The sequence below is a fragment of the Ceratotherium simum genome, chromosome 6 (genome assembly GCF_057802395.1).
Source record: "Ceratotherium simum simum isolate JZ-2026a chromosome 6, ASM5780239v1, whole genome shotgun sequence".
Taxonomy (NCBI): Eukaryota; Metazoa; Chordata; class Mammalia; order Perissodactyla; family Rhinocerotidae; genus Ceratotherium; species Ceratotherium simum.
The window spans coordinates 80,332,049-80,358,523 of record NC_141905.1 but is presented as its reverse complement, the minus strand read 5'-3'; the positions used below and the strand labels follow the sequence as shown (position 1 = coordinate 80,358,523).

Here is a 26,475-nt window from a genome sequence, read left to right as displayed (position 1 = left end):
GCCAGTGAGGCCAGGTGGCTACACACCCCTGAAAGTGAAGAAGCAATTCACAATAGAAATAGGCAGCCAGAGGATTCTTTCAATGGAGACCCCAAAACTAGCAAAAGTTCTGCCCCGGCACATCACCATCTCATTTCTGACATACCATCCCTACTCCCACATTCAAGGACAAGCTGACAGACCTGCCTGAGAGAATCCTCCATTCAGAACTCTGCTATTTGAACACAGTTCAGAGGACACCATGCGATTCTCACTGCCAGGCTCCAGGCATCTTGCTTAGTCACATGGCAGTCAATGTCAGAATCTGCATCCAGCTCAGAAGCTCTGAGCTCCAGAGTCTTGACAATACTCCTCCACAGCACCAAACGGAACACTGAAGGTGTCTCTGCTTGGGCTGTGTCCATGCATTTTGAATGAACCCTTTTGCACAGACTTATTGAGACCAACTTGCACTCTTCCAACAATCAACCACATAGTTACAGATGATAGCGGCTGCCATGTTGGGAATGGTGCCAAATCACCTGGAGAAAGAAGTTTCTACTTGTTTGTTTTCCAGGAAATGGAAACAGATTGTTCTCTAGCACTTGGGATCAGTGTTCAAGAGAGCTAAGCTGTCAGAAGGGACCAACCAGGAGCCACAAAGAGATCTCTCCAGATATTTCCCAAAGACTTCATCACTTTTCAAGGAGCTGGTACCTGTCCATCTGGACTCAGCCATTGTCCCAAATACCCCAGAGTACCTATTGTGTACATGTGGACATGGTGTACATTTTGCTCTACTGGAGGAAAAACTGAAAGGCTTGAGCATTATAAAAGCAAGGTATCAACAAACAAGCCCACTTCTACCACATGGACCACTCCAGTTATTCTAGAAGAGAAGCCTAAGGAGATTATATAGCGACTCCAACGGCACTCTGGAAAGTGCTCTGAAACTTAAGCAAATGTTGACTGAAGAGTTGTTACATCTTCATAGTTTGTTGAAGAGAATACCATGTCTTCCTATTCATATGCACTATCGCATTCAATCCTTCCCCAACCCCATCATTCCCACCTACAGATGAGGACACTGAGGTGCAGACATTCTCAAAGTAGCCCAAGGACACACAGACTCCAGCTCTACTGTCCATGCTTTTAGCTATCATCCCGAGCTGCCTTTTGTCACAGCCACTGCCTGCTACCAGCCCACCCCTTGTGGTTCTTGCAAGGAAGGTGGTCCACGCCAATCTACTTCCCATACACCAACCACAACTGAGTTTTCAACTGGAAGTCACCCAGCAGCCTTGACTAAGATTCCATATTGTTTTTCCACTGATTTTGCAGCACCATTCCAAAAAAAGAAACTTTTTGATCATTGAGCTTTTCATCTTTCATCTGTCACAAGCAACCAGGTTATTTCATTCTCTCAGATACTCTCTTTTCTGCCATAGAGTCTCTCCCATATAGTGGTGTTTACGGATTCTGTGGATGGGAGCCCTATCTGAGCCTCCTCCATGGAGTCTCATTGTCTCTAAGCAAGTGGCCAGCCTAAGGATGGTACAGAGGGACAGGATGCCAGAAGTGGAGGTGGTGCCAGATTGCTCATTGCTTCATGTGTCCGCTCAAGACGTGACTAAGGATGAGCGCCCCAGAGATTTACTCATGGATATATCTCTGGATTTGCCTCCACCATCTCCATCTAGATTTAGACAAGGACTTAGGAGGCAAACAAGAACTGGGACCGAGTGCAGCTGTCCCCACAGCTGCTCTTCACCCTTTTGCCCCAAAGGACAAAAGGGGTTCGACAATCAATGGCAGGCAACACTTCCAAAACTTCGTTGATCAGAAGTCCAGTTTTTCTAGAGCTTCAGAAAATGTGTCAAGGGCACAGTTTGGGAAGTGGGACCTAGAGATAGCCTCCCATCGGGGCACTACCATTGCCAGCTACCATACCAGGATGCCTAAGCATAGAGGAGGGGGAGTATCTGACAGCTGGGCGAGGGTGGCTACTGTTAACCTGAGTCTGCATCTGTTCCCTCAAGTTCCTGACAGCAGCAACCGTGAATAACAGAGAAACACTCTTCCCTCCTGCTCTGTCTGGCTGACTCCTACACCGGCTCTGGACCTCAGTTCACCTGGGACTTTCTAGAGACCGCTCTCTCTGATGGCTTGAGCACGCCTCTCTTGCCGAGTGCCTCTTGCTCCGGCATTTATCACGGCTGTAATATTAACTGAATGGTCAGTTGATTAATGTCTATCTTGCCATTAGACCCTAAGTCTCTGAAGGCAGGGAACATGTTCCCTGAAACAACACAGAGAGAGTATATGCTGTGGTCTTTCCTGCTTAGAAGGGTCCTGGTAGGACTGGTTCTTGCCCAATGAGGTGGTAAGGATATTGAGGCCATTTTGAAAGGTATGTAAAAGTTCACTGCTAGCAATGCACCTGTGGAAAAGTCTTTATATCAACAAGTCGCACTTATAATGTAGCCAAGAACCATTTGGGAAAATGTTTAAAACCTAAATTCACCTGACATTAAGTAAAATAGAGAAATTAAGGAAAAATAAGTAAAAATAGATAGCGCTTAAAATGTATATACATATGTTCTCTCACTTCCTTTGGAAAACCTTAGCAAAGTCATGCTTCCACAATTATATTGCAAACACAAAAACTTAATTCACTACTGGGCCATGCAGCATGGTTGCTCAATGTGTGGTCTACAGGTCATCCTTATTTTTGGTTGTATAAAAATGCAGCTTCCTGAGCCCCACCACAGGTCCTCCAAATCAGAGACCCTGGGCAGGGGTAAGGCGAATTCCAAGGACCTTGCATTTAAATAAATAACCTAGTTGATTCGGATGTGCACTGACATTTGAGTCAAAAGCAAAATAAAATTTAGAAAGAACATAACTGTATGACCACACAGTCCGTTTATGCTATTCTTTAAAGATGTTTCTGTTGCCTTTGTATTTCCAGAAGGGACACAAATCATACTTTTATGCAGACCTCATACCGTTAATTAAAGTTCAGTGAGGCAGTATTTATTCTTAACATATAAATAACTGTGTAGAATGAAAAATAAATTATAAACAAAATACAACATATTCTTTTAGAGTACTTATCAGGTGTGCTGAGAAGATCTGACTGGGAAACTATAAAGGAATAAGAGAAAAATCAGACACGTGTGTGGTTTATCCACAGGGATCCTGACCGAGAAATCCACCTTGGAACCTTTGCTTTTCTTACACTTGACTCTGAAGTAGAGACATAGTAACTTCAGGGAGATCAACGTCAACAGATCTATAATGTGATTTCGAAATGTAATTCCAATTGATAAAGATTTCTGGAGTCTCTCGTGTGCACCACAAAATACTAAACTAGTCCCAGAAAATGTGGTGATAAAAAAAATGGCTCTTGATACCTTAAAAACAAGTTCAGTGAAACACTCTTTAATAATTTGTGCATTAGTTTCTGTGTATTTCTTGTTGCAGATATTTCTTGATTTCATTAAAATAGAGATTAACCTTTCATCACTGTAGAAAAATAAATTAGGCTTGTGCAAATATGCGGACCCATTGCTTTTCTTAGTTCCTTGAGAAAAGTTAGCCTATGCAGCTTGTATTAACAGGCATGAGGAGTTGAGGTTGAGGGCTTTGGTTTAATTTGGCAGTTCTCAACTAACTGAATGGAATGGCTAAAAGCAGATTAGTAATTCTTTGGTCATTTAGTCCAAAAAAGATAAGTGATTTTGTGATGACAGAGACAGTGGAAGATAAAAACGCCTCTCCTTTCCCATAAAATGACAGAGATGATCGCTGCTGAGACTTACTAGCTTTCACAGGGTCATTGGGAGAATTAAATGAGAAAATCCAGATAAAATGTTTATTGTACTAGCTAGGGGCTAATGTACTAGGGGCACATGGTCAGGACCTGCCGTGAGCTAACGGCAATGCGACTATGATGATGACCATGATTATACAATTTCCATCACTCGCTGTCTTAAGTATTTCATTTTCTCCTTTGGCCTCATGGCAACCCTTGATGGAAGAGTTCTCTGCCTTAAGAGAAGTAAAGTGAAGCACTTAGAGGTAAAACAACTTGCCCAAGGTACCACTAGTACTTCCATGTTCCTGACGGAAACACCAAGGATGGAGAAGGATAGGCATCCTTACTATTGTGCCTCTGTCCTGTGCTGCATCATTTGTACCACCTCTTGGAGGCCCACCTGAGCAGATGACGCCATGCCTTCCCAGTGGCCACAGTTGTGCGAGAGCCAGCCGCTGTGGGGGCAGCTCCACAGGTAGGACTCGTGACCAGAGCAGCGCACATTGTCCAGGACACAGGCCCTGAGCCCTGACCAAAGCGGGCACTTCCTGGCGCTGACAGAGCTGGGCCACAGCCCAGCTGCCTGCACACCACGCTGGCATCGCTGGTGTCCCAGTCGCCGCCACACACGGTGCCCCACGAGCCCCGGTACAGGACCTCCACCCGGCCCTGACACCGGCCCCCTCCGTTCACCAGCCTCAAGGCCACATCTAGAGGAAAGCACAGAGATTTCACCGTCTGTCCCTTCTGACGGACAAGATGCCCGGCCTGCGTGAGATGCAGAGCCCTTCACAGTGAGCGGGGATCCAGAAAAGACTGGACAATGAAACGGATTCCTCGCCCTGTTTCTGTGTTTGAAATTGACAAGCTAAAGACTCTGCCTCTTCAGTGGTGTTTGGGCAACCTTGTATCCTGAGGGGCTTTCGTGGCGACATCACTTTCAGGTCCCACTTCCGTCCCCGGCCTGACCTTTCAAGCCCAGTTCCAATCACGAAAAGCTTGTCCTGCCCGTGGCACAGCCCTTTCCCCCCACCATGGGAGCACCCACCGTGTGCCCGGCACTGCCATGGGGATTGCTCCCCACTCAGAAAGTAGAGCAATAACATTCCGGCTCTCAGCGAGAGCCAGGCTTGCTTCTAAAAGGCCTGTGTCCCTGCACACTTGGGACATCTCTTCTCCTCCCTCACACACACTCCCCGGTGCCGATTTTCAAAGTTTAATCATGGCAGACGGTTTTGAGCATTTCCTAACACGCGAACCTCTGCTCATATTCAAGAGCTTGACATACGTCATCTTAGTTCATCCTCAAAACAACCCTGTGGGGAAACTGAGGCTCAGGAAGGTGACCCCAGATCAACTGACTAGTGAGTGACAGGGGCAGGATTGGTACTCAGGCAGTTGCTCTTAACCATTTCACCTTTCTGCCTCCTGATACTTTATTTAACATTTGAACTATTTGACCCAAATCATGCTCTGTGCTTTGCAAAAGCCGCACATTCATGCACACACAGGACTATAATAAGATGAGGAAATAGTGAGCCGAAGTTACCATTTAAGGCATCAACTGTGGCAGAAGTATCCACTATTTTCCCAGGAGTTGATAAAAATTCTAGAAAGGAATAGAAAAAATAAGTGATTATATCCAGAGAGACTCGGTTACATGCTGCTGTTCCAAACTGCGTCTGCTGCCCCGCTGAGTGACTATAACCCCTGCTGGACCCCAGTAGGGCCGCCTGGGGGGCAGAGATCTTAGGAAAGTGGTGTGGCTATGCATAGGCTGGAGGGGAGACTTTGGGCCTGTCTTCTGGTCAGAGTGGAACCCCGCAAGGAAGGGGCTAAGGGCCCAGGTGGACCGCATCAGAGAAGGCCCTTCCTGTCCTGCATCTAAAACCCAGCAGGATTCTCTGCAGCAGTCCCCCCGGAGTCCTTGGGGCTGGCCTTGGGTCCCACAACCTCCCAGACACAGAGTTTAATTACCTCTTGGCGTCTGCGTCTCCACAGAAGTGGTTTCCATGGTTGTTGCTGAAAATACAAAGAGAAAAAGGCCCAATGAGAGCTCCTCTGAAAACAAGCATTAAATCTGACCCCCTTGCTCATTGGAGCAAGGGCGGGGGGCTGCATCACACTTCACTTTGGAGGGTTAGCTGGGCCCGTCACTCCTAAATTAATTCACTCAGCGAATATGGACTAATCTCTCACGGCACACGAGGCACTGAGCTAAAAGTCGGGGAGAAAGAAGGGATCCATCAGTGAGGGTAAGGCTCAGTCCTCTGGAGCTCAGAGGCTACTCAGCAGCCAGACTTGGTCACCGGCCAAGGAGGAGCAGAGAGTCGGGGGGAGCGGGACTCTCAGATGGAGCAAGTCGTGGGCTTGGGAGAAGGGCAAGAGCAATCCAAAGAGGAAAGAGGAACGGGTATTTCTTTGCGCTGACAGAGCTGGGCCACAGTCGAGCTGCCTGCAGACCATGTTGATGTCGTTGATGTCCCAGCTGTCATCACCCACCGTGCCCCAGGAACCCTGGGACAGGACCTCCACCTGGCCCTGACACCAGTCACCTCCGTTCACCTGCCTCAGGGCCAAACCCAATTCAGTCCCTAGAGGAAGGCACAGCATTTCTCTTGTATGTTCCTACCGAGAGACCAGGTCTCCAGCCTCTAAAACATTGATAATCCTTCCCGGTAGACAAAGACCCCTGAGAGAATCACTACCCGGGATGGAGCCTTAACAAGCCTTGAATAGAGTTCTTCATGCGTAAGGTACAGCGACTGCTCTGCCAAAACCCAATCCACTAGAGCTTCTGAATTAAAAATATGCACGGCTCAGGTTGCATCCTGGAGAGGACCTAGAAACTGTCCCCATGTTTCTTCTCTGGCGTACCATGGGCAGAGCCCCAACTCCCCTGAACCTGGGACTCATGACTGTCCGTGCCGAAGAGTCACCTGGTGACCCCAGGATGTCCTAGCAGGAGCTCTGACACTCGTCTGGGGCTCTGAGGTGGGCTTGGAGAGCATCCTACACTTGGTCCTCCTGGCCGCACACCAGGTCTTTGAGGCCAGAATGGCCAGGGTCAGCACAGAGCTGTGCAGATGGGACAACTGGCACTGTGGACAAGAGACTGATCCCACTGGCCACCGACCCAAAGCACACATGCTCCTGGAGACCCCATGCTCTGACTGACCCTTCCTCACCCACTGGAACAAAGACTGTGAAGGAGGCTCCCACTTAAGCCAGGCGCTCTGGTTCACAAGGGACCTCCCTTTGCACAACATGCTCACAACACTCTCTCTCTCACTCCATCCCCTAAACGTTTTCCTGAATAAGAGTCAAACTCATAAATATACTCAGCATCCTGACCTGCAGAGAAGGACCCATATGAAATTATCCATTACCTATTGCAGCAGGAGTCTCAGTATTTGTGATAGTAGTCTCTGCATATACAGATTGTAGAAGGAGAGAAAAGCAGAAACTATAAAGTTAAATCTTCTCTGAGGAGACTCAAGGACTGAAATAAACTAGAATCTGCTGAAGATATGTCATTTTTGATCTTGAATGTGTCTTGCTGTGTGACTTTGGAAAAGTCAAGAAATTGTCTAGTCTTCAGTTCTTCTACTCTAAAAGGCTATTTTTTGGAGGAAACATCTCTGCATAAACCTACTGACCCTGATTCTGATGTTCCCACATGTGACCTATGCAAGGCTCCAGGGGATAGATGCAAAAATGACTTTTCCCTTCCTGATGCTTCTAATTGATTATTCTTGTCTAATTGCATTGGCTAGTACCAATGACTAGTACATCTGATATTGACATATGTACCATCAGGATTGCCAATTGATCCATGCTGACTCCCGGGCAGGGGCCTTGGTGTGGAGGCTGTCCTTCCTCTTATCCTAGGGCCAGAGTTTCCCATAGGAAATGGGTAGTGACATTCTCTCCCAGAGCCCAGGCTGCCAGAACCTCAGGCTGTTTTGACTGTACCTCCCAGCTCTCTCACTAGAGGCCCCAGGGGGGTGCACAGGTCCTCTGATGCCCACAGGCAGAAGGACCATGTGTCCTCTATGTTGAGAAGGAGCCAAGGTGGCCTAATATGGGCTCAAGAAAGGGCACAGGCAAGGATTCTGCCCCAGTCGGTTTGCACCTGACTCTTCAGCCAGAGACCCAGCACCCCAGCCTGGCTAGGGATCAGCATGCATTAGTAAGAACCAGAGGGGTGGGCATTGAGCAGGGGCAACAGGACCTCCCTGGAGACAGGACACCCACCTCCACCTTGGAACTCCTTGGAGATGCCTCTGCGGGTTGATTTCTTCCCAACCTCACGGACATGGTCCATGGAAAAGATACCCATTCAGGCCCAAGGCCTTGTTCAGAGGGCCCCACCCTTGGGAGCTAAGAATTCCCACCTCTTACACCTTCTGCACCTCTTCTGGATCAGAGATGAACCTATGGGTGTAGTAGGACAACAAGCCCACAGGGATTCCATGTAACAAACATTACCTTCCACTGCAGTTGTCAGGGGTGCCTCCGTGGGAAACAAAGGAGCTACAAAGTGGAGAAAAGGAGAGGTCATTCAAGGTTGGCCCTCCTTTGAGGAGGGTTGGGCCTCTGCTTCCTCAACTCTGAAACAAGATGTTGGATGCAGAGATCCAGAAGCCCCGCCCCCTCCTAAAACGCTATGTTTCTTTTTTTTTTTTTTTTGTGAGGAAGATCAGCCTTGAGCTAACATCTGCCAATCCTCCTCTTTTTTTGCTGAGGAAGACTGGCCGTGAGCTAACATCCGTACCCATCTTCCTCCACTTTATATGGGACGCCGCCACAGCATGGCTTGCCAAGCCGTGCGTCAGTGAGCGCCCGGGATCTGAACCGGCAAACCCAGGGCCGCCGCAGTGGAACGCGCGCACTTAACCACTTGCGCCACCGGGTCTGCCCCTAAAAGGCTATGTTTCTTTCTTGTGAAACGGAACTCTTCTCTCGGTCTCTTATCTGGCCCTCGTTCAATGCTGAGATGTCCCCAGGGACAGTCTTTGCTCCTGTCATCATCCTCCTGCCTCCTCTATTCCACAGCCTCCATCCAAAAAGCCACCCACTTGATTTAACACCCTCACCTGATTCACAAGCTTGTACTTCAAATACCAACAGCCTACTTCTGTGGCTCAAACACACCCCCAAAGGCCAAATGTTTACCATCGCTGAGATATTCCTGAACAAATGGCACCAACTAGGAAGAATGAAAGTTTCCCAAGATGCATCCCCAAATGCTGAAATAAACCCGCTCCAAAGTGACAGCTTGGAGGGCCACACTCTCTTCGGGAGCCCATACTCTTGTGGTGGTTGGGATTACCAGGGTCACAACCTGTGCATGGCGGCATGTGCACAACCCAGGCCACATGGCAAATGCCAGAGGTTGCTCTAGAGGTGGATAATTTAGCTAGAAACTCCGCCTTGGAGGACACACAATGGGCAGCATCCTCAGAGGTTTCTTTGTGGCTTTAAGGGCCCCTTGGTGCTTGAACACCTACCAGCACTCAGTGAACACAGGAGGAATGTGGTGCTGGGATTCGCTAGGTCGAGTCAGGGAGAATTTCTCTCTTCCGCTGAGGGTGTAAATCTCTTTTGCTTGTCATTTAATGCCCAATAAAGAGAACATACTGGTTACTCCTCATTCAGATTTTGGTATAGGCTTAAGTTTTAAGGACCGCAAGTCCCCATCCTTCTCCCTCTCCTTTAAAAGGAGGTGAAAGGGCCACTTAGGAAGGCATTTGGTCATCTCAGGCCAGGATGGTCATGAGGCTGCTCATCGGAAGGTGTCCACTGGGTGGACATCAGCAAGCTCTGAAGGGGACTGAGATGGAAACCCGCATCCACCACCTCCAGCTTTAGGACTTTAGGCAAGTCACTTGGCCTCTCTGAGCCTCCATTTCTTTATCTGTGAAAAGGCACAGTAATACCTGCCCTCTAACCTCAAATAAGACACGACTTAGAGCAGAGCAGGAAAACTGCAAAGGAATATGCACATGCGCCATGATGTTGAGGACAGCAGGAGCCCCTGTCCTCAGAGTGGCACAGGTGACAGCACGAGGTGATGTCGTGGCAGTACCTGAACACAGGATTCTGGCATCTTTCCTGTGGCCACACTCATGGTTGTACCACCCGCTGTGGGGACAGTTGACAGGTAGGGCTCCCATGCCGAACAGTACACTGTACCCAAGAGAATGTTCCCTGAGCCGTGACCAAAGCAGGCCCCGCCCAGGGCCAACACTGAATGGCCACAGCCGAGCTGCCGACAGACAACATCTGCGTCTTGGGCGTCCCAGCTCTCATCACACACGGTGCCCCAGTAGCCTTGGTACAGGACCTCCACCTGGCCCTGACAGCGGTCACCTCCATTCACCAGCCTCAGAGGCAAACCTGCATCGACACAGTGGAAATCCCTGTCTTCCCCCTCTCGGCCCCCTGATTTTCACCACCCAGCACTCCCTGTTCTCCTCCTTCCTCTGACCATTGCCCAATCTCCTTCACCAATTGTTCTCCTCTCTCGGGCCCTTACAGATTGCTGCTCTCCCAAGTGCTGTCTTAGCCCTCTTCTCACCCCATCTTTTCCCCCTAAGGGACCTCACGTGCTCTGAGAGCTTTCCAGGTAGAGGACCCCAAATCCAACTCTCCAGGGCTGATCAGCCCTGACAACCCCAGCCTTAAGCTCTAGACCAACATTTTCAATGGCCTCCTGGATATCCCAGCCCACCATCCCATTCTCCACAGAGACTCTCTCCTCCAGTTGCATCGATAGGGTCGCCATGCTCCACAACAACCGTGTTGGAAATTTGCTTGTCACATTTGATCCCCGCTTGTTCTCACCTCTTATATCTTAGGTCATCTTTCCCCTTATCGCCAAGGTCATCCTTCCTTTCATTCCCACCACCATTTTGCTAGGGTAGACTTTCCTTCTCTTGAGCCTGGCCTGCTCCAGGGGCCTCCCAGTTATATCTCTACCCCTGCACCTCCTTTCTCTGATCCATTCACATTCACTGATTCAACCGGCATTTATGGAGTGCCTTGTCAGTGCCCATACCCATGCTATGTTGATTATCTGTCTCCCCCAGACTGTCCCAAATGTGAGCTTCAGCAAGTACAGATTCGTTCAAGTCACTTTCCTGCTCAAAATGCCTCAATGTACTCTCCACTCCCATCAGGATCAAGTCCAAGATGGTATTTGTCCAAGGCTGGGCCTTCACTTACCCTTTCAAGCCACCTGTCAGGGGCTCAGAGAGCCTGATTCCCACCATAAAGCTGAACACAACTATGGAGTCAGTGGGCACTGTGTTCTTGCCTAATATGATCCTGCTAAATCACCCACACTGATCATGCAGGGAAAACAGACAGCAGGTCCTGAGGGATCCAGCCCAACATCCTGACAGCAAGAGCCACATCCTGGGTGTGGCTTTTCAGTGGTTAGTTTGAGGTGGTGAGAGATTTGTGGTCGGGGAGTGACCAGAGAGGCTGGAATGGGATGGAAGAGAAGGGAGCAGGTGGCTGCTGTGGTTATTGCGAGAGGAGGGGTCAGGGAAAGAGGGAGGGAAGGCAAATGGGACTGTTTCTGGGGTATTCCCAAGGTGCATTTGGGCTTCCTCAGCCCTCCTTGCTGCCCCATCTGGTCACTCCTGTGAATGCAGAAGAGCTCTCTATTTCCCTGCCTCAGCCTGTCCCTTGCTGGACGTCAATCACCAGAAAGCTGTCCTTGGAGTCCCTCCCGGGCATGCTCGCAGGGCATGCTCTGAAAGGGCAGGGATTGGCCTCAACTCACTGAGAGAAGAACTCACTGGCAGGTTCAGCTGTCCTGAGGGAGCACACAAAGGACCCTGACATGTCAAAGGGCACACACTCTCACTGTGGAGTAGGAGGAGAGATGGATACATTTAGTGAGACTCATGGACAAAGGAAAAGGCACCTGTTCTGGGTTCGCACCTCTGACCGGCCACTTACCCACCATGTGACCTTAGACATGTAACTATTGACAGCTTACCTAACTGTGTCCTGTTTTCCCCATCTGAAAAATGGGGGTAATTACGCTACTCACATCAGAGTGTTGTTGGGAAGATTTCATGATGATAACACTTACTATGTGCATTAGTTGAGCACTGATGTGCCAGGCAGTGTTTTAAGTGCTTTTTGAATATATTAACTCATTTGAAGTATAAAAATAATTTTGTGCAGGGTACATAGCGACCACTGGGAGTGTGTTAGCTATCTTCAGGAAAACTGTCATGAATGGTGAGAAGAGGCACTGACTCTTCATCTCTCCAGACACCAGACTTAAGCCAATCTCATGCAATGAATGAACGAATGAATGAATGAAAGAGGCAAGAGAAGAAGGAATGAGAATGAAAGAATGGCCTGGCTCAGTGTGTGCCTGGGACGTGCCTAGGGTCTTGGCACCCCCGGACCTCTCCCTTTCCATCCCTGCATTCTCAAGGGCGGGCACTTGCTCTGTGGCCAAGCCAGCACTCAGCCTCAACTAGCCAACAGCAGCAGCAGCAGAACTGGCTGACCCTGCCAGTGAGCAAAACCCCGGGAAGACAAGTAAAGAAAAAAGGTCTTACCATAGACGGTAGTCTGGGGGTTCCACAGACCTAGAAAAAAATCAAATTCACCTTAGAAAGGAGGTTCCGCTGTTTGTACATGATCTCCTACAGTCAGAAACTGGCTTGAGCTTCACCTAACAGTCATGCCAGGGGGCGCTGTGGTTCAATCTTGGGTTTGTGTGTCGCTGGTGCTCTTGCCGTGCTTGGGGTTTTGCAAGATAGATTCAAACATGTGGGTAGGATACGGGGTGCTCAATAATTTTAGGTGTAATAAAGCGTATGTCTATTTACCAGGACCCCTAACGCTACAGTCTCTAGTCACAGGATGTAATCTATGCTCAGAAAGAAAGGCAGGACCAGAGGAGGCAGTTTAAACTGGTTGTCAAGGATGCCGGGTGGCTGCTGAATCCACCCTCCAGTCTGACATTGGGTAGAGTCAGCAGTGGGAATTGCCTCTCCAAGGCCCCCTAAATAAGTAAATATTTTGGTGTCAGATATCCTGTTCCCTCTGATACATACCCCGAGAAATTTTCAGTCTATCTTGAAGAAAACCAAAATCTAGAGAACCCTGGATCTTTACCATCGGTGGGGCCAGGCTCAAGCCCTCCACGCCCCCTTCACTTCAGGTTACCCCTCGGTGTACCATCAGAGTCCGTCGGACTCAATTTTAGTTTTTGAGCTGATCTAACTGTATTTGTGAAGATCGATATTTCATGATTTTTATATATTTTTAGAGGTCTTCCAAAGTCCAAAAACAATATTTATTCATTACAAAAATAGAATAAAACGCATTCTGTCATACAGTCACTATATGGATCCATTGGATCCTTGTGTAAATCCAAATACATTACGGGTTATAGTGATCTCATTTTTCCTATATCCTGAAACATATTTCTACTTCATCATTCAAGGAATTAGTTCATCAATTATTAATTCATCAATTATTACTATAAAAAGGACTTATATAATAAGAACATGGGAGAATGATAGCATTGCCTAGAAGGAAGATAAAACAGTGAAATAAATCATCATTCTTCAGTACCCAAAATATTGCATTGTCTTTCAAGAAGGTATTTTTTAAAAAGACTGGAGACACTGTCTTTATAGCACACTTTTAGCTTTCACTGAATGCAGTTAAGAATTCAGAATTTTTCCTTTTTTATTCACAATGGCAAACAGAAGAAAACTGACAAAGGAAGATGTTTCACAATAATTAGATGAATCAGAAGAGAAACACTGAGAGACAGGGAGCAGTAACCTAGATGCTAACAGTAACAGTAAAATTGATTGTACAATTGAAATCTCAGACTATGAGTCTTCAGAGGATGATATCTTAGATGAATTTCCTCAAATTCAAGAGTCGAGGAGTCAGTAATATAATTCTAAGTGCAAAAATAAAATATGGTCCTCTCATCCACTTCAGTGGGAATGATTTTATCCATGATATTTTGCAGCAAGAACTTGGACCATCTCATTGTGCTAAAAGGACATGTGATGGTACCCTTTCATCTTTTATGATGCTTATGTACCAACATCTACTTAATACCAAGACATCTGTTATGCTTAAATTCTTATTAAGATTTCTAACAGGGTTGCTTTCACAATCCCTCGTTTCTTACTTCCTGATACTGGGAGGGTAAAGTCATCTGATAAACCTCCCAGATACTTTTTAAAGTCAGGTCCTCCCAGGAGCAGCCATCGGGGCTCAGAGACTTGAATCTCTCTGACAGAACCAACAGGCCAGTGAGGGTCCTTGATGTCAGAGCACTGCACCACTGTAACAGTCTCTCCACCTTGAACGTGGGGTCCACAATGGACTCTTCCAGCTGCCCTGCTCATGTTGTTGACGGCCCATTAAGAGGGCCAGTGAGGCCAGGTGGCTACACACCCCTGAAAGTGAAGAAGCAATTCACAATAGAAATAGGCAGCCAGAGGATTCTTTCAATGGAGACCCCAAAACTAGCAAAGTTCTGCCCCGGCACATCACCATCTCATTTCTGACATACCATCCCTACTCCCACATTCAAGGACAAGCTGACAGACCTGCCTGAGAGAATCCTCCATTCAGAACTCTGCTATTTGAACACAGTTCAGAGGACACCATGCGATTCTCACTGCCAGGCTCCAGGCATCTTGCTTAGTCACATGGCAGTCAATGTCAGAATCTGCATCCAGCTCAGAAGCTCTGAGCTCCAGAGTCTTGACAATACTCCTCCACAGCACCAAACGGAACACTGAAGGTGTCTCTGCTTGGGCTGTGTCCATGCATTTTGAATGAACCCTTTTGCACAGACTTATTGAGACCAACTTGCACTCTTCCAACAATCAACCACATAGTTACAGATGATAGCGGCTGCCATGTTGGGAATGGTGCCAAATCACCTGGAGAAAGAAGTTTCTACTTGTTTGTTTTCCAGGAAATGGAAACAGATTGTTCTCTAGCACTTGGGATCAGTGTTCAAGAGAGCTAAGCTGTCAGAAGGGACCAACCAGGAGCCACAAAGAGATCTCTCCAGATATTTCCCAAAGACTTCATCACTTTTCAAGGGAGCTGGTACCTGTCCATCTGGACTCAGCCATTGTCCCAAATACCCCAGAGTACCTATTGTGTACATGTGGACATGGTGTACATTTTGCTCTACTGGAGGAAAAACTGAAAGGCTTGAGCATTATAAAAAGCAAGGTATCAACAAACAAGCCCACTTCTACCACATGGACCACTCCAGTTATTCTAGAAGAGAAGCCTAAGGAGATTATATAGCGACTCCAACGGCACTCTGGAAAGTGCTCTGAAACTTAAGCAAATGTTGACTGAAGAGTTGTTACATCTTCATAGTTTGTTGAAGAGAATACCATGTCTTCCTATTCATATGCACTATCGCATTCAATCCTTCCCCCAACCCCATCATTCCCACCTACAGATGAGGACACTGAGGTGCAGACATTCTCAAAGTAGCCCAAGGACACACAGACTCCAGCTCTACTGTCCATGCTTTTAGCTATCATCCCGAGCTGCCTTTTGTCACAGCCACTGCCTGCTACCAGCCCACCCCTTGTGGTTCTTGCAAGGAAGGTGGTCCACGCCAATCTACTTCCCATACACCAACCACAACTGAGTTTTCAACTGGAAGTCACCCAGCAGCCTTGACTAAGATTCCATATTGTTTTTCCACTGATTTTGCAGCACCATTCCAAAAAAAGAAACTTTTTGATCATTGAGCTTTTCATCTTTCATCTGTCACAAGCAACCAGGTTATTTCATTCTCTCAGATACTCTCTCTTTTCTGCCATAGAGTCTCTCCCATATAGTGGTGTTTACGGATTCTGTGGATGGGAGCCCTATCTGAGCCTCCTCCATGGAGTCTCATTGTCTCTAAGCAAGTGGCCAGCCTAAGGGGATGGTACAGAGGGACAGGATGCCAGAAGTGGAGGTGGTGCCAGATTGCTCATTGCTTCATGTGTCCGTTCAAGACGTGACCAAGGATGAGCGCCCCAGAGATTTACTCATGGATATATCTCTGGATTTGCCTCCACCATCTCCATCTAGATTTAGACAAGGACTTAGGAGGCAAACAAGAACCGGGACCGAGTGCAGCTGTCCCCACAGCTGCTCTTCACCCTTTTGCCCCAAAGGACAAAAGGGGTTCGACAATCAATGGCAGGCAACACTTCCAAAACTTCGTTGATCAGAAGTCCAGTTTTTCTAGAGCTTCAGAAAATGTGTCAAGGGCACAGTTTGGGAAGTGGGACCTAGAGATAGCCTCCCATCGGGGCACTACCATTGCCAGCTACCATACCAGGATGCCTAAGCATAGAGGAGGGGGAGTATCTGACAGCTGGGCGAGGGTGGCTACTGTTAACCTGAGTCTGCATCTGTTCCCTCAAGTTCCTGACAGCAGCAACCGTGAATAACAGAGAAACACTCTTCCCTCCTGCTCTGTCTGGCTGACTCCTACACCGGCTCTGGACCTCAGTTCACCTGGGACTTTCTAGAGACCGCTCTCTCTCTGATGGCTTGAGCACGTCTCTCTTGCCGAGTGCCTCTTGCTCCGGCATTTATCACGGCTGTAATATTAACTGAATGGTCAGTTGATTAATGTCTATCTTGCCATTAGACCCTAAGTCTCTGAAGGCAGGGAACATGTTCCCCTGAAACAACACAGAGAGAGTATATGCTGTGGTCTTTCCTGCTTAGAAGGGTCCTGGTAGGACTGGTTCTTGCCCAATGAGGTGGTAAGGATATTGAGGCCATTTTGAAAGGTATGTAAAAGTTCACTGCTAGCAATGCACCTGTGGAAAAGTCTTTATATCAACAAGTCGCACTTATAATGTAGCCAAGAACCATTTGGGAAAATGTTTAAAACCTAAATTCACCTGACATTAAGTAAAATAGAGAAATTAAGGAAAAATAAGTAAAAATAGATAGCGCTTAAAATGTATATACATATGTTCTCTCACTTCCTTTGGAAAACCTTAGCAAAGTCATGCTTCCACAATTATATTGCAAACACAAAAACTTAATTCACTACTGGGCCATGCAGCATGGTTGCTCAATGTGTGGTCTACAGGTCATCCTTATTTTTGGTTGTATAAAAATGCAGCTTCCTGAGCCCCACCACAGGTCCTCCAAATCAGAGACCCTGGGCAGGGGTAAGGCGAATTCCAAGGACCTTGCATTTAAATAAATAACCTAGTTGATTCGGATGTGCACTGACATTTGAGTCAAAAGCAAAATAAAATTTAGAAAGAACATAACTGTATGACCACACAGTCCGTTTATGCTATTCTTTAAAGATGTTTCTGTTGCCTTTGTATTTCCAGAAGGGACACAAATCATACTTTTATGCAGACCTCATACCGTTAATTAAAGTTCAGTGAGGCAGTATTTATTCTTAACATATAAATAACTGTGTAGAATGAAAAATAAATTATAAACAAAATACAACATATTCTTTTAGAGTACTTATCAGGTGTGCTGAGAAGATCTGACTGGGAAACTATAAAGGAATAAGAGAAAAATCAGACACGTGTGTGGTTTATCCACAGGGATCCTGACCGAGAAATCCACCTTGGAACCTTTGCTTTTCTTACACTTGACTCTGAAGTAGAGACATAGTAACTTCAGGGAGATCAACGTCAACAGATCTATAATGTGATTTGAAATGTAATTCCAATTGATAAAGATTTCTGGAGTCTCTCGTGTGTGCACCACAAAATACTAAACTAGTCCCAGAAAATGTGGTGATAAAAAAAATGGCTCTTGATACCTTAAAAACAAGTTCAGTGAAACACTCTTTAATAATTTGTGCATTAGTTTCTGTGTATTTCTTGTTGCAGATATTTCTTGATTTCATTAAAATAGAGATTAACCTTTCATCACTGTAGAAAAATAAATTAGGCTTGTGCAAATATCACGGACCCATTGCTTTTCTTAGTTCCTTGAGAAAAGTTAGCCTATGCAGCTTGTATTAACAGGCATGAGGAGTTGAGGTTGAGGGCTTTGGTTTAATTTGGCAGTTCTCAACTAACTGAATGGAATGGCTAAAAGCAGATTAGTAATTCTTTGGTCATTTAGTCCAAAAAAGATAAGTGATTTTGTGATGACAGAGACAGTGGAAGATAAAAACGCCTCTCCTTTCCCATAAAATGACAGAGATGATCGCTGCTGAGACTTACTAGCTTTCACAGGGTCATTGGGAGAATTAAATGAGAAAATCCAGATAAAATGTTTATTGTACTAGCTAGGGGCTAATGTACTAGGGGCACATGGTCAGCACCCAAGCGTGAGCTAACGGCAATGCGACTATGATGATGACCATGATTATACAATTTCCATCACTCGCTGTCTTAAGTATTTCATTTTCTCCTTTGGCCTCATGGCAACCCTTGATGGAAGAGTTCTCTCGTCTTAAGAGAAGTAAAGTGAAGCACTTAGAGGTAAAACAACTTGCCCAAGGTACCACTAGTACTTCCATGTTCCTGACGGAAACACCAAGGATGGAGAAGGATAGGCATCCTTACTATTGTGCCTCTGTCCTGTGCTGCATCATTTGTACCACCTCTTGGAGGCCCACCTGAGCAGATGACGCTGGCGTCTTCCCAGTGGCCACAGTTGTGCGAGAGCCAGCCGTTGTGGGGGCAGCTCCACAGGTAGGACTCGTGACCAGAGCAGCGCACATTGTCCAGGACAATAGGCCCTGAGCCCTGACCAAAGCGGGCACTTCCTGGCGCTGACAGAGCTGGGCCACAGCCCAGCTGCCTGCACACCACGTTGGCATCGTTGGTGTCCCAGTCGTCGTCACACACGGTGCCCCACGAGCCCCGGTACAGGACCTCCACCCGGCCCTGACACCGGCCCCCTCCGTTCACCAGCCTCAAGGCCACATCTAGAGGAAAGCACAGAGATTTCACCGTCTGTCCCTTCTGACGGACAAGATGCCCGGCCTGCGTGAGATGCAGAGCCCTTCACAGTGAGCGGGGATCCAGAAAAGACTGGACAATGAAACGGATTCCTCGCCCTGTTTCTGTGTTTGAAATTGACAAGCTAAAGACTCTGCCTCTTCAGTGGTGTTTGGGCAACCTTGTATCCTGAGGGGCTTTCGTGGCGACATCACTTTCAGGTCCCACTTCCGTCCCCGGCCTGACCTTTCAAGCCCAGTTCCAATCACGAAAAGCTTGTCCTGCCCGTGGCACAGCCCTTTCCCCCCACCATGGGAGCACCCACCGTGTGCCCGGCACTGCCATGGGGATTGCTCCCCACTCAGAAAGTAGAGCAATAACATTCCGGCTCTCAGCGAGAGAGCCAGGCTTGCTTCTAAAAGGCCTGTGTCCCTGCACACTTGGGACATCTCTTCTCCTCCCTCACACACACTCCCCGGTGCCGATTTTCAAAGTTTAATCATGGCAGACGGTTTTGAGCATTTCCTAACACGCGAACCTCTGCTCATATTCAAGAGCTTGACATACGTCATCTTAGTTCATCCTCAAAACAACCCTGTGGGGAAACTGAGGCTCAGGAAGGTGACCCCAGATCAACTGACTAGTGAGTGACAGGGGCAGGATTGGTACTCAGGCAGTTGCTCTTAACCATTTCACCTTTCTGCCTCCTGATACTTTATTTAACATTTGAACTATTTGACCCAAATCATGGTCTGTGCTTTTGCAAAAGCCGGCACATTCATGCACACACAGGACTATAATAAGATGAGGAAATAGTGAGCCGAAGTTACCATTTAAGGCATCAACTGTGGCAGAAGTATCCACTATTTTCCCAGGAGTTGATAAAAATTCTAGAAAGGAATAGAAAAAATAAGTGATTATATCCAGAGAGACTCGGTTACATGCTGCTGTTCCAAACTGCGTCTGCTGCCCCGCTGAGTGACTATAACCCCTGCTGGACCCCAGTAGGGCCGCCTGGGGGGCAGAGATCTTAGGAAAGTGGTGTGGCTATGCATAGGCTGGAGGGGAGACTTTGGGCCTGTCTTCTGGTCAGAGTGGAACCTCGCAAGGAAGGGGCTAAGGGCCCAGGTGGACCGCATCAGAGAAGGCCCTTCCTGTCCTGCATCTAAAACCCAGCAGGATTCTCTGCAGCAGTCCCCCCTGAGTCCTTGGGGCTGGCCTTGGGTCCCACAACCTCCCAGACACAGAGTTTAATTACCTCTTGGCGTCTGCGTCTCCACAGAAGTGGTTTCCATGGTTGTTGCTGAAAATACAAAGAGAAAAAGGCCCAATGAGAGCTCCTCTGAAAACAAGCATTAAATCTGACCCCCTTGCTCATTGGAGCAAGGGCGGGGGGCTGCATCACACTTCACTTTGGAGGGTTAGCTGGGCCCGTCACTCCTAAATTAATTCACTCAGCGAATATGGACTAATCTCTCACGGCACACGAGGCACTGAGCTAAAAGTCGGGGAGAAAGAAGGGATCCATCAGTGAGGGTAAGGCTCAGTCCTCTGGAGCTCAGAGGCTACTCAGCAGCCAGACTTGGTCACCGGCCAAGGAGGAGCAGAGAGTCGGGGGGAGCGGGACTCTCAGATGGAGCAAGTCGTGGGCTTGGGAGAAGGGCAAGAGCAATCCAAAGAGGAAAGAGGAACGGGTATTTCTTTGCGCTGACAGAGCTGGGCCACAGTCGAGCTGCCTGCAGACCATGTTGATGTCGTTGATGTCCCAGCTGTCATCACCCACCGTGCCCCAGGAACCCTGGGACAGGACCTCCACCTGGCCCTGACACCAGTCACCTCCGTTCACCTGCCTCAGGGCCAAACCCAATTCAGTCCCTAGAGGAAGGCACAGCATTTCTCTTGTATGTTCCTACCGAGAGACCAGGTCTCCAGCCTCTAAAACATTGATAATCCTTCCCGGTAGACAAAGACCCCTGAGAGAATCACTACCCGGGATGGAGCCTTAACAAGCCTTGAATAGAGTTCTTCATGCGTAAGGTACAGCGACTGCTCTGCCAAAACCCAATCCACTAGAGCTTCTGAATTAAAAATATGCACGTCTCAGCTTGCATCCTGGAGAGGACCTAGAAACTGTCCCCATGTTTCTTCTCTGGCGTACCATGGGCAGAGCCCCAACTCCCCTGAACCTGGGACTCATGACTGTCCGTGCCGAAGAGTCACCTGGTGACCCCAGGATGTCCTAGCAGGAGCTCTGACACTCGTCTGGGGCTCTGAGGTGGGCTTGGAGAGCATCCTACACTTGGTCCTCCTGGCCGCACACCAGGTCTTTGAGGCCAGAATGGCCAGGGTCAGCACAGAGCTGTGCAGATGGGACAACTGGCACTGTGGACAAGAGACTGATCCCACTGGCCACCGACCCAAAGCACACATGCTCCTGGAGACCCCATGCTCTGACTGACCCTTCCTCACCCACTGGAACAAAGACTGTGAAGGAGGCTCCCACTTAAGCCAGGCGCTCTGGTTCACAAGGGACCTCCCTTTGCACAACATGCTCACAACACTCTCTCTCACTCCATCCCCTAAACGTTTTCCTGAATAAGAGTCAAACTCATAAATATACTCAGCATCCTGACCTGCAGAGAAGGACCCATATGAAATTATCCATTACCTATTGCAGCAGGAGTCTCAGTATTTGTGATAGTAGTCTCTGCATATACAGATTGTAGAAGGAGAGAAAAGCAGAAACTATAAAGTTAAATCTTCTCTGAGGAGACTCAAGGACTGAAATAAACTAGAATCTGCTGAAGATATGTCATTTTTGATCTTGAATGTGTCTTGCTGTGTGACTTTGGAAAAGTCAAGAAATTGTCTAGTCTTCAGTTCTTCTACTCTAAAAGGCTATTTTTTGGAGGAAACATCTCTGCATAAACCTACTGACCCTGATTCTGATGTTCCCACATGTGACCTATGCAAGGCTCCAGGGGATAGATGCAAAAATGACTTTTCCCTTCCTGATGCTTCTAATTGATTATTCTTGTCTAATTGCATTGGCTAGTACCAATGACTAGTACATCTGATATTGACATATGTACCATCAGGATTGCCAATTGATCCATGCTGACTCCCGGGCAGGGGCCTTGGTGTGGAGGCTGTCCTTCCTCTTATCCTAGGGCCAGAGTTTCCCATAGGAAATGGGTAGTGACATTCTCTCCCAGAGCCCAGGCTGCCAGAACCTCAGGCTGTTTTGACTGTACCTCCCAGCTCTCTCACTAGAGGCCCCAGGGGGGTGCACAGGTCCTCTGATGCCCACAGGCAGAAGGACCATGTGTCCTCTATGTTGAGAAGGAGCCAAGGTGGCCTAATATGGGCTCAAGAAAGGGCACAGGCAAGGATTCTGCCCCAGTCGGTTTGCACCTGACTCTTCAGCCAGAGACCCAGCACCCCAGCCTGGCTAGGGATCAGCATGCATTAGTAAGAACCAGAGGGGTGGGCATTGAGCAGGGGCAACAGGACCTCCCTGGAGACAGGACACCCACCTCCACCTTGGAACTCCTTGGAGATGCCTCTGCGGGTTGATTTCTTCCCAACCTCACGGACATGGTCCATGGAAAGATACCCATTCAGGCCCAAGGCCTTGTTCAGAGGGCCCCACCCTTGGGAGCTAAGAATTCCCACCTCTTACACCTTCTGCACCTCTTCTGGATCAGAGATGAACCTATGGGTGTAGTAGGACAACAAGCCCACAGGGATTCCATGTAACAAACATTACCTTCCACTGCAGTTGTCAGGGGTGCCTCCGTGGGAAACAAAGGAGCTACAAAGTGGAGAAAAGGAGAGGTCATTCAAGGTTGGCCCTCCTTTGAGGAGGGTTGGGCCTCTGCTTCCTCAACTCTGAAACAAGATGTTGGATGCAGAGATCCAGAAGCCCCGCCCCCTCCTAAAACGCTATGTTTCTTTTTTTTTTTTTTTTGTGAGGAAGATCAGCCTTGAGCTAACATCTGCCAATCCTCCTCTTTTTTTGCTGAGGAAGACTGGCCGTGAGCTAACATCCGTACCCATCTTCCTCCACTTTATATGGGACGCCGCCACAGCATGGCTTGCCAAGCCGTGCGTCAGTGAGCGCCCGGGATCTGAACCGGCAAACCCAGGGCCGCCGCAGTGGAACGCGCGCACTTAACCACTTGCGCCACCGGGTCTGCCCCTAAAAGGCTATGTTTCTTTCTTGTGAAACGGAACTCTTCTCTCGGTCTCTTATCTGGCCCTCGTTCAATGCTGAGATGTCCCCAGGGACAGTCTTTGCTCCTGTCATCATCCTCCTGCCTCCTCTATTCCACAGCCTCCATCCAAAAAGCCACCCACTTGATTTAACACCCTCACCTGATTCACAAGCTTGTACTTCAAATACCAACAGCCTACTTCTGTGGCTCAAACACACCCCCAAAGGCCAAATGTTTACCATCGCTGAGATATTCCTGAACAAATGGCACCAACTAGGAAGAATGAAAGTTTCCCAAGATGCATCCCCAAATGCTGAAATAAACCCGCTCCAAAGTGACAGCTTGGAGGGCCACACTCTCTTCGGGAGCCCATACTCTTGTGGTGGTTGGATTACCAGGGTCACAACCTGTGCATGGCGGCATGTGCACAACCCAGGCCACATGGCAAATGCCAGAGGTTGCTCTAGAGGTGGATAATTTAGCTAGAAACTCCGCCTTGGAGGACACACAATGGGCAGCATCCTCAGAGGTTTCTTTGTGGCTTTAAGGGCCCCTTGGTGCTTGAACACCTACCAGCACTCAGTGAACACAGGAGGAATGTGGTGCTGGGATTCGCTAGGTCGAGTCAGGGAGAATTTCTCTCTTCCGCTGAGGGTGTAAATCTCTTTTGCTTGTCATTTAATGCCCAATAAAGAGAACATACTGGTTACTCCTCATTCAGATTTTGGTATAGGCTTAAGTTTTAAGGACCGCAAGTCCCCATCCTTCTCCCTCTCCTTTAAAAGGAGGTGAAAGGGCCACTTAGGAAGGCATTTGGTCATCTCAGGCCAGGATGGTCATGAGGCTGCTCATCGGAAGGTGTCCACTGGGTGGACATCAGCAAGCTCTGAAGGGGACTGAGATGGAAACCCGCATCCACCACCTCCAGCTTTAGGACTTTAGGCAAGTCACTTGGCCTCTCTGAGCCTCCATTTCTTTATCTGTGAAAAGGCACAGTAATACCTGCCCTCTAACCTCAAATAAGACACGACTTAGAGCAGAGCAGGAAAACTGCAAAGGAATATGCACATGCGCCATGATGTTGAGGACAGCAGGAGCCCCTGTCCTCAGAGTGGCACAGGTGACAGCACGAGGTGATGTCGTGCAGTACCTGAACACAGGATTCTGGCATCTTTCCTGTGGCCACACTCATGGTTGTACCACCCGCTGTGGGGACAGTTGACAGGTAGGGCTCCCATGCCGAACAGTACACTGTACCCAAGAGAATGTTCCCTGAGCCGTGACCAAAGCAGGCCCCGCCCAGGGCCAACACTGAATGGCCACAGCCGAGCTGCCGACAGACAACATCTGCGTCTTGGGCGTCCCAGCTCTCATCACACACGGTGCCCCAGTAGCCTTGGTACAGGACCTCCACCTGGCCCTGACAGCGGTCACCTCCATTCACCAGCCTCAGAGGCAAACCTGCATCGACACAGTGGAAATCCCTGTCTTCCCCCTCTCGGCCCCCTGATTTTCACCACCCAGCACTCCCTGTTCTCCTCCTTCCTCTGACCATTGCCCAATCTCCTTCACCAATTGTTCTCCTCTCTCGGGCCCTTACAGATTGCTGCTCTCCCAAGTGCTGTCTTAGCCCTCTTCTCACCCCATCTTTTCCCCCTAAGGGACCTCACGTGCTCTGAGAGCTTTCCAGGTAGAGGACCCCAAATCCAACTCTCCAGGGCTGATCAGCCCTGACAACTAACCTTAAGCTCTAGACCAACATTTTCAATGGCCTCCTGGATATCCCAGCCCACCATCCCATTCTCCACAGAGACTCTCTCCTCCAGTTGCATCGATAGGGTCGCCATGCTCCACAACAACCGTGTTGGAAATTTGCTTGTCACATTTGATCCCCGCTTGTTCTCACCTCTTATATCTTAGGTCATCTTTCCCCTTATCGCCAAGGTCATCCTTCCTTTCATTCCCACCACCATTTTGCTAGGGTAGACTTTCCTTCTCTTGAGCCTGGCCTGCTCCAGGGGCCTCCCAGTTATATCTCTACCCCTGCACCTCCTTTCTCTGATCCATTCACATTCACTGATTCAACCGGCATTTATGGAGTGCCTTGTCAGTGCCCATACCCATGCTATGTTGATTATCTGTCTCCCCCAGACTGTCCCAAATGTGAGCTTCAGCAAGTACAGATTCGTTCAAGTCACTTTCCTGCTCAAAATGCCTCAATGTACTCTCCACTCCCATCAGGATCAAGTCCAAGATGGTATTTGTCCAAGGCTGGGCCTTCACTTACCCTTTCAAGCCACCTGTCAGGGGCTCAGAGAGCCTGATTCCCACCATAAAGCTGAACACAACTATGGAGTCAGTGGGCACTGTGTTCTTGCCTAATATGATCCTGCTAAATCACCCACACTGATCATGCAGGGAAAACAGACAGCAGGTCCTGAGGGATCCAGCCCAACATCCTGACAGCAAGAGCCACATCCTGGGTGTGGCTTTTCAGTGGTTAGTTTGAGGTGGTGAGAGATTTGCGGTCGGGGAGTGACCAGAGAGGCTGGAATGGGATGGAAGAGAAGGGAGCAGGTGGCTGCTGTGGTTATTGCGAGAGGAGGCGTCAGGGAAAGAGGGAGGGAAGGCAAATGGGACTGTTTCTGGGGTATTCCCAAGGTGCATTTGGGCTTCCTCAGCCCTCCTTGCTGCCCCATCTGGTCACTCCTGTGAATGCAGAAGAGCTCTCTATTTCCCTGCCTCAGCCTGTCCCTTGCTGGACGTCAATCACCAGAAAGCTGTCCTTGGAGTCCCTCCCGGGCATGCTCGCAGGGCATGCTCTGAAAGGGCAGGGATTGGCCTCAACTCACTGAGAGAAGAACTCACTGGCAGGTTCAGCTGTCCTGAGGGAGCACACAAAGGACCCTGACATGTCAAAGGGCACACACTCTCACTGTGGAGTAGGAGGAGAGATGGATACATTTAGTGAGACTCATGGACAAAGGAAAAGGCACCTGTTCTGGGTTCGCACCTCTGACCGGCCACTTACCCACCATGTGACCTTAGACATGTAACTATTGACAGCTTACCTAACTGTGTCCTGTTTTCCCCATCTGAAAAATGGGGGTAATTACGCTACTCACATCAGAGTGTTGTTGGGAAGATTTCATGATGATAACACTTACTATGTGCATTAGTTGAGCACTGATGTGCCAGGCAGTGTTTTAAGTGCTTTTTGAATATATTAACTCATTTGAAGTATAAAAATAATTTTGTGCAGGGTACATAGCGACCACTGGGAGTGTGTTAGCTATCTTCAGGAAAACTGTCATGAATGGTGAGAAGAGGCACTGACTCTTCATCTCTCCAGACACCAGACTTAAGCCAATCTCATGCAATGAATGAACGAATGAATGAATGAAAGAGGCAAGAGAAGAAGGAATGAGAATGAAAGAATGGCCTGGCTCAGTGTGTGCCTGGGACGTGCCTAGGGTCTTGGCACCCC

General features: G+C 48.3%; 1 protein-coding gene across 1 annotated transcript in view; it reads right to left on the bottom strand.

The window, feature by feature from the left end:
- LOC147916915 (scavenger receptor cysteine-rich domain-containing protein DMBT1-like) overlaps nucleotides 1–26,475 on the bottom strand; it is an 87,612-nt gene that overhangs the window by 44,737 nt on the left and 16,400 nt on the right. Inside the window, 16 exon segments of the mRNA XM_087433016.1 lie at nucleotides 4,220–4,315; nucleotides 4,318–4,509; nucleotides 5,777–5,821; nucleotides 6,109–6,393; nucleotides 9,891–9,962; nucleotides 9,965–10,201; nucleotides 11,383–11,387; nucleotides 11,591–11,622; nucleotides 12,018–12,034; nucleotides 15,082–15,103; nucleotides 15,978–15,982; nucleotides 18,447–18,758; nucleotides 20,030–20,074; nucleotides 20,362–20,646; nucleotides 24,139–24,210; nucleotides 24,213–24,449. Coding sequence (XP_087289142.1) covers nucleotides 4,220–4,315; nucleotides 4,318–4,509; nucleotides 5,777–5,821; nucleotides 6,109–6,393; nucleotides 9,891–9,962; nucleotides 9,965–10,201; nucleotides 11,383–11,387; nucleotides 11,591–11,622; nucleotides 12,018–12,034; nucleotides 15,082–15,103; nucleotides 15,978–15,982; nucleotides 18,447–18,758; nucleotides 20,030–20,074; nucleotides 20,362–20,646; nucleotides 24,139–24,210; nucleotides 24,213–24,449 — 1,959 coding nt within the window.